We start from the raw sequence: 14,385 nt of genomic DNA on the forward strand, positions 1-14,385 counted from the left end.
CTTGGTCTTATATTTTTTTTACATAAATTTTTAACCGGGGTTGTTACAACAAAAACTTACTAATAGGCAATACATATATTCAAAATTACATATATTATAAATGATTAATAGACAATTGCATACAACAATGTAATCAAAATATTCATTAGAGGAAAATATATAGTTATAAACATTCAAAATAGATCGCCTCAAAAAATTTCATCAATTTGCTATTCAAGATCCATTTCTAAGATATATAGAAACTGGAGATGTCAGCATTGTTTGGAGAAATAAATAATATAAATATTTTGTAAATCTAGCCACTTATTAAAAAAATTACATTATTTCTTGAATTTGCAAAACAAACTATAGATAAAAAAATCAACAAAATATTCTTCAAGGAAATAAATTATTCTTTTTCCCATAAGGAAAAAGTCATAATTTCTATTAATATGGAGAAATTACATTTTGCAGATGCTGATGCATATTCATATTGTGGTCCAGAGGCCTGCCTTGTACAAAAAACCCTGTATGTCTTGACTCCACGCAGGGAGTCCTTGTAACTGTAACTAGATATGTCCAAAACTTAGAAGAAACATGATGTAAACACATTACATTTCGGCTCTATGCAGAGAGCACTGCTGTAACTGGTTCATATATAATGATGTATATACATGTAAATACATATGTCAAAATCCACATAAAACAGAAACTGATTATATGAGGGTCTGAGACCCATTCCTAGTAAGGTCATCAAAAGGTCTGTGGTAGTGTTGATGGAAGGTTCCATCAATCTCCTCCTGGATCAGCCAGTCGTCTCGTTGTCTGTGCGCTGCTTCTTTGGATAGTTGGTCCGCATCGGTGTTCTGTTCCCTGTAGATATGGCGACAGACAAAGGATTCAAAAGATGTGATCAGTCTTTTTGCCTCATCAAGAATATGTCTCAAAGAGAATGCATAGCAATGAGATGCATCGTTCAGCCAGTTGCAAACAATTTGTGAATCACCAAATAGTTGTAGGTGGCTGCAATGTTTTTGTAATGCAAAGTGTATGATATGTTTTGCTGTGCTTAATTCAACAAAATTGTTGGTGCCTCTGCCAAGCTTAATCTGGATCTTATAACAATGTGCATCATTGAGGTATAGTATCGCTCCTCCACCGCAGCCTACTTCTTGAGCAGAGCCATCAAAAAAAGCCCAAGGCTTCGATTTGTCAATACTTATAGGCCTGTTAGTGCGGGGGGGGGGGGGGTAATAGAAACTACCTCAGGTAGTAAGTCATAATCAGCAATAGTGTGACTCAGTATTACAGGCCAATGAGGTGCCTTGTTATGAAAAATAATCTGGTTCCGAGCTATCCATATTGCCCAGCAAACAAGCAATGGCATGTTGATGGATTTTCCAGTATGATCTCGGCACCAACAGCTCCAAGCCTCCATTATATTCGGACCCTGCCAGTCTTTGAGGGAAGGATAGTGAGCAGAAATATTTTGCCAAAAGTCTTTAGTAACATTGCATTTTAAAAAAAGATGTTTAGTGCTTTCCTCTTCTATACAGCAGAGATGGCATCTGAATGGTCCATGAAATGATCGCTTCATAAGATTGGTTCCAGTAGGGATTTTGTCGAAGAGTATATTCCACATTAAAAGGCGAGTGCGCGGGGCAGCTCCAAGCTTCCAGAGATCTTTCCAGATGGGGAGGATATTCGGGGGCTTGAATGATTCCATGAGCTTTAAGTATCCCAATCTAGGGGAGTATATACCGTGTTTTGCAATGGCCCAGATAATCTCATCAGGGCCTTCAGTGAGTCTGATATGAGCCTGTGTGAGAGCATCTGTAAAGTCCCGCCATTCTTGCTGCCACTGTTCAGGGATCTCTAAAGTACGAGAAGTTGCCCAAGCCTGTTGAAGAAAGGTAGAATTGTCACTATCTCCAATGTGTTTAATATGCGTAATACCTCTACTGTGAAGGTGCCTTATCAGTCCTTCAGATAATCTGTGAATATTGCCGCACCCCACCCATGGATCCACCCCTATCCGTACGTTATTTCCTTCCTTAATGCGCCAAGTAATGCCTTCCCATAATAGAGGTAGTGAGTGGAGAACAGCTTTCCAAATATTGGATATATTGTGTCCAGGTTCATGCTGTTGACGAAACCAATCCATAAGGTGTGATGGCTTGATGTATTTAACTTGAGCGACACGAGACCATAGGCTGTCTGTAGTCAAGAGATGCCAACCAAGTTTGGCTGCCAAAGCTTTGGCAAAGAAATCAAGTTTCTTAATGCCCCAACCTCCCCAACGTTTGGGTCTAGCAATGGTGTCCCATTTAACCCAGGCAAATAGCTTCCCTGTGTGGTGACCTTTCCATAAAAATCTAGCACAAATACTTTGTAGTCTGCACAGGATGCCTCGAGGTATCCAAGCCAAAGTCATCCAGTAAACTGGTGTGGCTTCAATAACAGCTTTAATGAGGATCAATCTCCCAGCTCTTGAAAGATATTTATGATACCATACCTGCAATCTTTTCTCCACCTTTGCTATTAACCAAGTCCAATCTGCAATCCTGTAACTGAGGGGTTTTAGTCTGTATCCCAGATATTTGATGCCGTCAGCTAGATTTAATGAGGTGAAGGGGAATCGATGGGATGCATATGTAGATTCATGACGAGTGCAACCAACAGCCATGATTATAGATTTGCTTTTGTTTATCATCATGCCTGTGGCCTGTTGGAAGAGTATAAATATATACTGGAGAGTAGTGGCATCACCTATGCATCCATTTAGAAATATGAGAATATCATCCACAAATAATAGGTGAGTAAGATAAAAATTATCAGAGATATTGATGCCGGTGATCTGATTCCTATCCCGGGCAGATGTGATGAGTCTACTTAAGCCTTCCATAATGAGTAGGAATAGAAGTGGAGATAGGGGGCATCCTTGCCTGAGTCCTCTTTCCGAGGTAAAGAAATATGTGGCTTCACCATTGAGTAGAACATTGTATGATACGTCAGTAATGCAGCTCATTATCCATTTAATGTAGCTATAAGGAAAGCCAAGGTGAGTCAGAAGCAACCTGATATAAAGCCAGTTGGCTCTATCGAAGGCTTTGGAAAGATCCACCTTTAGTATCATACCCTTTTGTTTTTTGATATGAAGAGAGTGTAGGAGCTCCTGAGTGGTAGCGATGGCTTCATGTATCTACCTATGATTAAGGAAAGCGAATTGTTCAGGGGATATGTGGCGAGATAATATAGGCTTCAGACGATTGGCGATTTTCTTGGCAATAATTTTGTATAGGAAATTGTAGAGGGATATGGGTCTGAATTCATTGAATGTGACCGGATGGTTGGCTTTTGGGATAAGAGCTATGAATGTGGATTTGATCGCAAATGATATTTTGCCATTTCTTCTGCAGTGCTCAATAATATTGAGAAGATCATTGCCCAGGATATCAAGGAAAGCAATGTAAAATTCGATGGTCCATCCATCTGGGCCAGGGCTTTTATCTTTCTTAAACCATTTAATGGTGGCTTCTAGTTCTTCCATGGTCACTTCCTTTATGAGATCGTCAGAATCTTCTTGTAGAACGAATCTGGGGAATTTTTCAGCCACTCTCATTATCTCCAGAATATTAGCCTCTCTGGGGGCTCTATAAATTCCTTTGAAGTGTTATGTGGCTAATCTGGCTAGGTTCCTCTGTGATGTAATATTTTGATTTTGTTCATCCCTCAATTCCCATATAGTGTTGATAGCTTTGCGTCCATTGGAAAATTTGTGGTAGAATTTTGTATTGTCATCCCCCTCTGTAAGCCATATAGCCCTGCTCCGAAGCCTCCAGCTTTCTTCTCTTTCCTTCAGAATCTGTGATCGTTTGGCAACGAGGGAGGTGTAATGTTCTTTGCTTTCCTGGTTAGGGAAGATACCATCAGAATAGTCCTCATATGATGCTATAATCCTCTCAGCCTCCTTCAAAGTATGGTCATCACGGATGCGCTTCTGGTGTGCCCAGTGCTTGGAGATTCTCTTGAGCTCGGTTAGTTTCCTAATAAAACCTTCAGTAAGGTTTTCATTATCCCTAATAGGATTGTTCTGCCAATAATCAGTAACCAGCTGAATGTAGGAGGGGTCCTTTAACCATGAGGAATTGAATTTGAAAGGGCTCTTGATCTTGTTATTGATGTCGGCCGTCTCCAAGAAAATAGGACGATGGTCAGAGATGCCTCCAGATCCGACCCATTGCCTTATGCGCGGAAGTCTGTTATATAGAGTTTCCTTAATAAAAAATCTATCTAATCTTCTGGCCAAGCTCTGATCTCCGCTTCAATTGTTAGTCCAAGTATGTTGTAACCTGGCAGTGGGTATGTCTACCCAATGATGCTCCTCCAACAGATTGGATATAGTATCCGAAAAAGTGTCCACCTGGGTTGAGTGCCCCCACGATTCACAAAAGCCCATGGTGAAGTGTAAGTCTCCTCCGAGTATAATGTTGTCCTTCTGTAATAGATCAGATTCTAGTAAGGCTCTCCAAAAGGTGGCCCTATCAGAACATGGGCCATATACATTGATAACCCGAATGTCCATTTCCATGGAGAGAACATAAACGTCCAAGCCAATGAAACCTCTGCCTCCCCAAATGTTTCTGATCTTTAATGTTCTATTATGGATCCCAATAGCTAAGCCACCAGATCTCCTTGATGCATCTAAAGCTTGAAATGTCCAGTTAGGCATCCAAGAATTGAGAGACTGAATTAGGGGGTCTGCTGGATAGAGGGTCTCATACAGAAATATGATGTTAGTTTGAGAAAGGGTAAGCAGTCTCCTGAGAGCTAGTTTTTTGGGTGAACTAGCAAAACCCCTACAGTTATATGATAGAACTTTCATGTAGGATGGGAGGCTGGGCCATTCTTCGCTCTAAGGGCCCTGAGGATGGTTTGCTATCACCCAATGGCAACTTCAGCATCAACAGTGTGTCTAGCTTTGGTTATGCGAGAGGGACGACCCCGAGAATGTTTATGGGGGACAGGAGCAGATTCAGTATCAAGACCAATAGCATCAGAGCCTCTGTCTTTCGATCTGGATCGGAGGGAGTATCGAGGGGATGCAGGGGGGGATGGGGCAGGGAGGGCGGTGTTAGAGGAGGTGATCAGAGAAGGCATACTCGGGGATAAGGCAGGAGATGGGGTCGGAATGGAGCAAAAAAGAGAGGGAGGGGGAAGGGGGTCAGTGAAGTTGTGGGATGCCACCGAGGGATTAGTATACGAGTGAGATGGCGTGCAAATGCTATGATGAGGTGCAGTGCCTTCAAAATTGAATAAATCTGGAGGAATATAAGAGGAGAAAGAGACAGACGTACCCGTAGTAACATCGCCCTCCTGTTCAGTATCTTCTTGAGCGGGGGCTGGCGATGAGTGGATAGGGTTCTCGACTGAGGTGCCCGGAGGATCTTGTGGTTCTCCTTCGTCCATATTTTGCATCGCCTGAGTCTCCTCCATCGGTGGCCGAGGTGGAAGGTGCGGGGGTCGCTCTGAATCCCCTTCCTGATCAAGCTCCTTGCCCTTGCGAAGAAGTGGACAATCTCTGTATAGATGTCCTACTTTGTGACATCTTCGGCATCTATACGGGATTCCTTCATAGTCTATAATCTGCTTGCGTGCCGTGTCCCTCCATTGTATAGTAATATATTCTTGTAGTCCACCCCTGGTGTCCAGGTTGATGAGAAGGCGGGCGTAAGCCATCATACCGGTGTGAAGATAGGATTTGTCATAATCCATGTAAGTGCCAATTGCATTCCCAATTCTTCTGAAGATGTCTTCAGACCAATACTGTAATGGAAGACCTGGAAGCCGAACCCATACAGGCCCTATACCAATCTGCTCAGTTTCGGGGTCGAACATGGGAGTCCAACGCTTAAGGAGAACCAGAGCGTGTTCGAAGTGCCAGTAAGAGGACAAGACCCAATTTGTATGGTCGGCACGAGCGAACCTTAACGCAAACCATCCTCTCACAAAAGTTTGCACGAAGGGGATGTCCACCAGATGATGTCCCCAAACTTCAGTGGCCCAGGTCTTCAAGCGTGCAGCCGAGTAGTTCCGTCCCCTGATGCGACCCACCAGGACCCTGTCTGCAAAATCCATGATTTCGCCCCACTGGATGTCCTCCTCAAGTCTGAGAAAGATGTCGTCAGCTTTGGACTTGAAGCATCTGTATTTCTTCTTAGGGCCAGAAGTCGAAGGAGGGTTCCGAGCTCGATTCGAAAGCGGGGTGGTACCAAAATCGGGAGGAGGGTTAGGGTTTGATGATGAGGGTAAATCGCGGCCTCCGGGGAAATTAAGCGGACCAGAGAGTGGGGGAATATGAGTGAAGCTGCCCGAAGGAGTACCAGTAAACGAGGAGGCGGCAAATGGGTTAATGGTTGTCGGTGCAGCTGAAGATGTCCACGGAACAGAATCAGAAAGGGGGACAGAACAAGGGTTAGGGTTAATACAACCCGCCACAAACCCGAGGGTAGCCGGAGAGTGAGGAGGCGTGGAAAGAGCAGGCCAGGTGGGGGGAATATCTGGAAGAATCACGGGATAAGGCTGCGACAGCTCCCCGGTGGAAAACGAAGCCAAATTTTCCGAGAGACCAGAGTTGTACATACCTTGTGATGTGGAATAGGGGGTGCGCCAGATGGAAACCCCTTCCAATGGGTCTTCAGAGTAGTCAACAGCTTCGTGGTCCTCCATATTGCCAGCAATAATCTCGGAACGGCAGACACCTCGGAATGCAGTTTACCGAAGAGAAACGGACCGAGTAGATACAACCGTGACGGCTAGTAACCGGAAGGTGGCGGCTTGTAAACCCTATCTTGTTAACAGGAGCCTCTCGCGTGGAATAACAGAAACGACCGACAAACCGAAAGGTGGAAGGGGCGCCCGGTGGATGCAGTTGTCGAAAGTGTCGTGCAGTCACAGAATACTGCAGAGTAAATAGGAAACCCTACCTTACACAAACCCTTCGCACTCGAAACCCTCGCCTGTGGTCACCATCCCTAGAAATTTGTTCGCCTTGCCTGTTCTTCAAGGCTGCGGTTGTTGCTTCCTCCATCAGAGTAAGCGATGATCAGGAAATAAATTATTTTAAACATTATCAAAGAAAAATTATTTCAAGAGTAATTTTGAAGAATTAAATTATTAAAACTAATCTTCAAGATATATTTAGTAATACCTCAAGGGACACTATTAAGAATTAATTAGTTATCAAATACCTAAAATTAAATGAAATAGATGTGCAATATCAATCCTCCTTCAAATGGTTAACAAGATTGTCTTGCTTCTTCATCACCAACTAATTACCAATAGACAATTACATATACATATAGAAATATAACACAACAACTATAACATTTACAAACATTACCATCCAAATCAAAACACATAAAGACAAACAACTCAAATCATCCAAACACATACGTACAAACTATTCAAGACAAGCAAAATAGACTAAAGTAAATAAGAGAATGATATGGTCATGTCAAGCAAAGAAAACATAATGTAAATTTCAAAGTATGGAGTTTATCTCTAACATATACAATATAATGATAATGTAAGAATGTGACATTGTTGCCCTCAAGTGGAACCATGCTAGATCCATCTAACATCGGATCTATCATGCGATGAGAGGGATCAAATCCCTCGAGGTGAAAACCTTTCCTCAAGTTCCACACTCCAAAAAGATGGTTTGGATTTCAAGGGATTAATCCCTCTAGGCGCATGATAGATCGAGACTTAGATGGATGTAGTCTTATTTTAAGAAATCATTGTTGTCCTTCAGATTTGGAAAAAGCTAGCAGAAAATCATGAAGAGGGCCTCAAACAAGTATAAAGATTAAAATTGTTTCATTAGAGTGGTTCCATTGGAATGAAACAAGTAATTAAAGTGAAGGAGAATGAATTAGAGGGACAAATAATGAAAGAAAGGGACATGTGGAAAAGAGGTACAAAGGAATGAAAGGAAGAGACCTGTTTTAGATTTTCTAAGAAGAGAATTGTATAAGATTAGTGTTTGAGATAAATTTTAATCTTATATATTGAAGGAAATCAAAGAATATGTGGTCAAAGTGAAATCTCTACCATTTACCTAATTTTTTTTAAAACAAAACCAAAGTTGTGGAAGGCCAATTGCAATACAGGATCTCTATTAAAGAATTATATGTTAACATCAATATTTATAAAAGTTGAACATAGATGAAGAATTAAAAAACTAACATTGATGAAGAATTAAAAAACTATAGACTTTAACCAAATTCAACCCCAAACAAATTCAGCTTTAACTAGATTAAATGCTAATAAATTCAAAAAATGACTTAAGTTTTGGAGTTTTTAGTTAAAGTTAAGCCAAACAATTTTTGATAAGATCTTATTTTTGTTGTTATTTATTATTTATTTAAAATTTATTTTTGAATGTATAAGTTGATTCAGCACCATAAAAACACCAAAATTTTTTATGTAGACGTGACGGATCCAATTGATCATTCCAACCAAATTTAAGTCAAATTCAACTAGGCAACATGCCAAAAGCCTCATAAACTTATAACAGTTTGACTACGGCCATCGGAAACAAAATAATGGAAGTGTTTTTCTTGGTCACCGCTACGTTATTCTCTGCCATCCCACTTTCCTTGATTTTTTCAAATATATGCACTGCTTGCTTTTATGTGGCATGCGTTTCGGTAGCACGATCAAATTACTCAGCAAGATAGCAACAAAATTAAAATTATGTGGAATGTCAGGGACTATTTTAAGGGCGATTCTGACCGATAAAATCTCAGCATTCTAGATTAAAGTCGACGTGGTCAAGGCTCGATGAGAACTTCCAGAATCTAACTTCCCACCTTTGTCCGCTTGTACAAACTGTTGTCCTATAACATTACACATGGCATATTGAAGCCATTGCCCATGTGGAAAAGTTCGAATAACAGACCAGATCTGTCTTTCCTATGTCATGGTTACCATCAACATCATCCAGGTCAGTGAATGTCGGCTCATTGCAGAAACGGCATCTCGATTTTTGAATGTAATATTCGCATGATCTCTGAATGGAACTCGGGACTGAGTGTGATGAAAAGATAGAAAATCTATCTATGGAATATGTCAACAAAAATATCGGAATTTGAATTTTTCTTAGGTTATATTGTGATGGTAAATGAGTTATACTGGAAAAAAAATTCAATAAATTTATTTTAATTATTTTTTAATAATATAATTATTTTCATATAAGCAGGAAGGAGTCTAGAATTGAGTCCATTTTAACCCTGAGATGTTTCTTTAAAACCCTTTAAATCTTTAATATATTAAGCCGGTGAAAATTACAAAATCATAAGGAAAAAAAAAATCAAAATTTATCTTTCCTTAAGTAATTTTATTCTTAGCATACATATATATATATATATATAATCAAACTATAATGATTAAATATCATGATAAAATTAAAATAATTCATGTAATAAAGACCCAAGAGTTAGCTCAATCGGTCAAATCAAGTGCCTCGCCAATGGGAGGTCACATGGTCGAATCCCGAAAGCTCTTGGGGTTAGGTCAGTAAATAGGCCGAGGGGTGTTGATGCCCTTCGGGTGGCATCCACTCAGTGTTTAAAACCCTGGACGTAGCGGCTACCCACTGACCCGGGTATCTGTGAACCAGTAAGTGAAAAAAAAAATTCATGTAATAAAAAATGTTAAAATTTAATATTGCAAACATAATAAGAATAGTATTACTATATTCACGATATATTCTTAGGTTAGCAAAAGGATGGCGCTCCGCTCTGAAGCACCTCAGGGTTTAGGTTAAGCTTTCGGTCACTACTGAGGTTGACACTGCACTTGCCATCTAGCTGCAGTGAGGAGCTATCACCATGATGGCTTGCAGTCTGTTGCCCTACCTCATCACCGTTCTTTTCCCTCATCCCTGATTTTGTCTGCAGCCAGTCAGAATGGAGATCGATGTTGTTGATTATTCTGTTGACCTGAATCTCTACCAAACTATTTGGTCTCTTCCTCATGCAGCGTCGGAAGTGTTGGGCTCTGGACCACCATATGCACCATCTCCACTGTGGATAGGACAGTCATCTATTAGTGCAACTCGCGGACCATTTGTTCCCTACCAACCACTTTCAACTCTCTCTGTTGCCTCTCCAGGGCTCGATTTCCCTCCACTCTCACCTGCCACCCTCAATATTTTGGTTTCCTGCATAGCACCATCCCCATCCTTCGATCCCCTATCACCTGATGCAACACTGCAACCCTCCTCGTCTACCCAACCCTCTTCATTAGGGTTTACACAAGTTGGAAGCTTCCCTCTCCAACATTCTAATCTGGATAGCATCTCTAACCCCACTTCCATCCTTGGGCATTCTACTATCCTCTCTAGCAGCTTCAATATTCCAGTCGTCAAACCTCGGAATAGTTCTTTAACACCACAAGCGGATTCACAAGGTATTTGGGATCCCTTCCAGGACCATCCGACAACACCCCAATTAGACAAGGTAAAAAAGAAACAAGTGTGTTAAGGCATCGCGTAAGGACCTCTCTCTTCGTTTTGGGGAAGGAGTCACTATGGGTGAAGTAGTGGACACATCGAGCAGGATACTTGTGGGTCGTGTTAGGGGCAGAACATATTCAGCATAGCGCCTTCGACTTTGGGCTTTGGAGATATTAGGCAATCTTCTCAAGGAACTTCCAACTATCAATACAATGGCGCGAGGTTGGTTTTCTCTTAGTTTTCATAGGGAAGAATACACCTAATGGATCCTCTCCCACTATTGACATATCGAAATGGCCCTTGTGCTACTTCAGCAATGGATCCCTCTCTTTGATCCAGAATGAGAGAAATTGGGTGTTGGACTGATTTGGGTCCACCTACCTAGGCTTCCACTGCATTTCTGGTCGGAGGATATACTTACTCACATTGGAAATTCCCTGGGCACCTATTTGGATCATGATAAGTCTTATTCCTCATGAGGAAATAAATCATTGGCTTGCATCATGGTTCACCTCGATACCAGGGAGGGACTGGAAGAGAAGATCATGCTGCATTGGAAGCACTTCACCCATATCCAAATATTAGATTACGAAGGGGTACCCTTCAGATGCAGAAGATGTCATAAGGTCAGGCATCTGTATAAAGAATTCCCCTTAGTATCTTTAGCAACATCATCTCCTGCTAAAGGCATTGTGCCACTACATCCTGAAGTTGCTCCGGTGGGAGAATGAACTCCTCGTGCTACCAGTCTGATGGCTATGGATGGGGGTAATACACAACTGACTAGTTCCGTCTCTCCATGGCCTCCATCCCTGCCCATGACGAAATCTTGGACTGTTGCAGCGGCTGCTCTCTCCTCGAGTACTCTTTACCCCCTTTGTTCCTCTGTTTCATTATCATGCATTGCACAACAATTACATGATTCATTTGCATCCATTGCATGCATGTCCTCCATCCCTCTCATTTTCCCTTTTGACCGACCTTACTCTATTTTCCCCACTACCCCTCCCACGGTTACTGGTGTAGCCACCATCTCATCCCTGGAGCCCTCCACTTCATCTCATCTTTCTCACCCTTATTATCTCCGCTCTCGTGTATCTATCCCATCTGAGCCTTTTGGTATTTGCCTCATTCCCCCTCCTAAGGTGACCAAGACCCCTTGGGGGCATCCATCCATGATTTCGAGAGCTATTCTCCTTGTTGGGGTAGATGTGGCCCTCGGTAGACAATCTACCATTGACAGGGTTCTTAGAGAAAATAACACCCTTCCCCGATATCATCCATGAAGTGGTTGTCCTTCAACTGTAGAGGGTTGGCTAGCCCAGTAAAAAAAATTATCCCTTAATAGACTCCTGGACTCCGAGCCGACTAATATCATCTTTTTACAAGAAACCCTAGGGAAGGTTGAGCAGGTCATCCAGATTCTACACTCGATGAAGTCAGGATGGTGTTTTCATGCCCTTGATGTCAATGGTCGATGTGGGGGTACTGCTCTTGGGATTAATACTCGATCTATCATACTCTTATCAGCCTGGGGGGGTGAAGGATTCATTTGTATGGATATATAGTCTAATAGTCAACCTAATGGGATTTAGACTAGTATGATAGTTTAGATAAACCACAACCGAGATGGGTAGGAACTTCAAAATCATCAATGTCTATGCAACCTATCTAAACAAGGTCGATTTTTGTAACCATTAATTGCATCTTTCCCTGACTAATTCCAACAATCTTATCTTGGGTGGAGAATCTCTCAACTTCATGATTGGACATGCAGAATCTTGGGGACATAATGCTCATTTGGATCCCTATTTGACTATATGGAACATCTTCTGGAGCTTCATTATATGACTGATGTTCCCATGAACAAAATGCAACTGACATGGCATAATAGAAGGATTGGCGATGTTGCTCTGGGATGGAGATTGGATCAGTTTCTCATCAAGGAGGATTTTCTTGGCTCCCTAACAAATTATCGTCAATGGGTTGGATCTGGGGGTATCTCTGACCATTCCCCCATCTATCTGGAATTAGCAGGCCCCTTTCAAAAACCCAGAGCACCATTAAAATTCAACTCAACCTGGTTGTTGGATCCTGATTATCATAAATTGGTCACTGAATATTGGAGAGCTCACCCACCCTCCTAGGGGTGGACTTTGGTAGAAGGTTTTTGTTGAAACCTCATTGAACTTAAAAGCCTCCCCATACAATGGGAAAAAACTAAATGTGCTCGAGATGATATGACACTCTGCTCTATTGAGAACCATCTTGCTGATTTACTGGATGAGCAGGGTCAGGGGTTAATCTCTGCTGGAGTTAAATCTACCCTCATCGAGCTTGAGGCACAGAGGTCCAAAATCCTTCAAGAATGCGAGGAGACATGGACACTTAGAAGCAGAGCCATCTAGTTGAAGGCAGGAGATGACAATACTAAATTCTTCCACAACTTTTCCAAAGGGAGAAGCGCTTATAATACTATATGGAAGATGCATATAGAACATGAGAAATTTTCACATACCTTCCATCAGCTGGCTCATTTGGGTAGCTCCCACTTCCAACAGCTTTTCAAGGCACCACCTGAGATCTAACTTGCAAAAATTATCTGCATTGCTGGACTCTCCCCTCTATTTGTTGATCCTGATGCTACAAAAGACCTTACCAAGACTGTATCTATGGGGGAACTAGAAAGTACACTTAAATGATTCAAGAAGGATAAAAGTCCGGGACCTGATGGATGGTCAGTTGAATTCTATCTTGCCTTTTTTGAGACTTTAAGCATGGACCTACTTAAGGTTGTGGAGGAAAGCCACCTTTCAGGTCACATGTATGAGGTAATAAACTCCACCTTCATTGCCCTTATTCCCAAAGTTGATTCCCCTCAATCTTTCAATGATTTTCGGCCATATCCCTCTACAATTGTTTATACAAAATTATAGGCAAGATCATTGCCAATCGTATCAAGCCTATTTTCTCAGCCAACATCTCATTTGAACAATTTGTCTTCCTCCACAACCGTCATATTCGTGAAGCCATTGGTACTACTCAAGAAGCACTCCACTCCATCAAATTGAAACATCTTAAAGGAGCCATACTCAAAATTGACCTCTACAAGGCTTTTGATCGGGTCAATTGGCTCCATCTTAGAATGCTTCTCACTCATCTAGGTTTCCCTAACACATTCATATAATGGATCATGTGTTTTATTTCCTCAGTCTCTTTCAATGCTCTTATCAATGGGTCTACCTCCAATTTCTTCCATGCTGAGAGGGGTCTTAGACAAGGATGCCCACTATCTCCTTTACTCTTTCTGCTTGTTATGGAAGGCCTAAGTAGGATGATCCTACATGAAAGAAGAGAAGGGTGTCTATAGGGTCTTAAAATCACTAATCAATGTACAATATCTCATCTTCTATTTGTAGATGATGTGCTTATCTTCCTCAATGGTGGCATCTAGGACTTCTCTACTTTCTATGATATCATGCTACTTTTTAGTACTACTACTGGGATGGAAATAAACAGACCTAATTCTACCATCACTTTCTCAGACTACTCTCCACAGGAAATCCGATTTTCTTATCAGAAGTTTCCTTTTCAAAGACACCGATTCAATGACAGACTTAAATACCTAGGGTTTTGCATAAAATCCCATGTGTACAAAATAGTAGACTCAATTTGGCTGGTGTCTAAGGTGGAAAAGAGATTGCTAGAAACACTGTTTCTTATCCAGAGCAGGTAGTTTGGTTCTTATTAAATCTGTATTAGAAGCCACTCTGGTTTACTGGATGTCCTTAGCATGGATTCCTCAAGATATCCTTTCGAGAATCCAAAAAATATGCTACAAATTTCTATGGAATGGACACAATGAGGGGAAGTCGTTTTCCTGG

At 41.5% G+C, this 14,385-nt stretch overlaps 1 protein-coding gene across 1 annotated transcript; it reads right to left on the reverse strand.

The window, feature by feature from the left end:
• Positions 1 to 3,652: 3,652 nt before the first annotated feature.
• Positions 3,653 to 4,864, reverse strand: LOC149171122 (uncharacterized). Its single transcript, XM_089425849.1, has 2 exons — positions 4,332 to 4,864; positions 3,653 to 4,238 (listed from the first exon to the last, which is right to left on the reverse strand). The coding sequence occupies exons 1-2, from the start codon at positions 4,862 to 4,864 to the stop codon at positions 3,653 to 3,655; spliced, it is 1,119 nt and encodes a 372-aa protein (XP_089281975.1).
• Between the last annotated feature and the right edge of the window lie 9,521 nt (positions 4,865 to 14,385).

Source organism: Pinus tabuliformis, chromosome 4_2 (assembly GCF_031772625.1).
Source record: "Pinus tabuliformis cultivar Carrire ecotype Pingquan chromosome 4_2, CPIR1, whole genome shotgun sequence".
NCBI classification, from domain to species: domain Eukaryota; kingdom Viridiplantae; phylum Streptophyta; class Pinopsida; order Pinales; family Pinaceae; genus Pinus; species Pinus tabuliformis.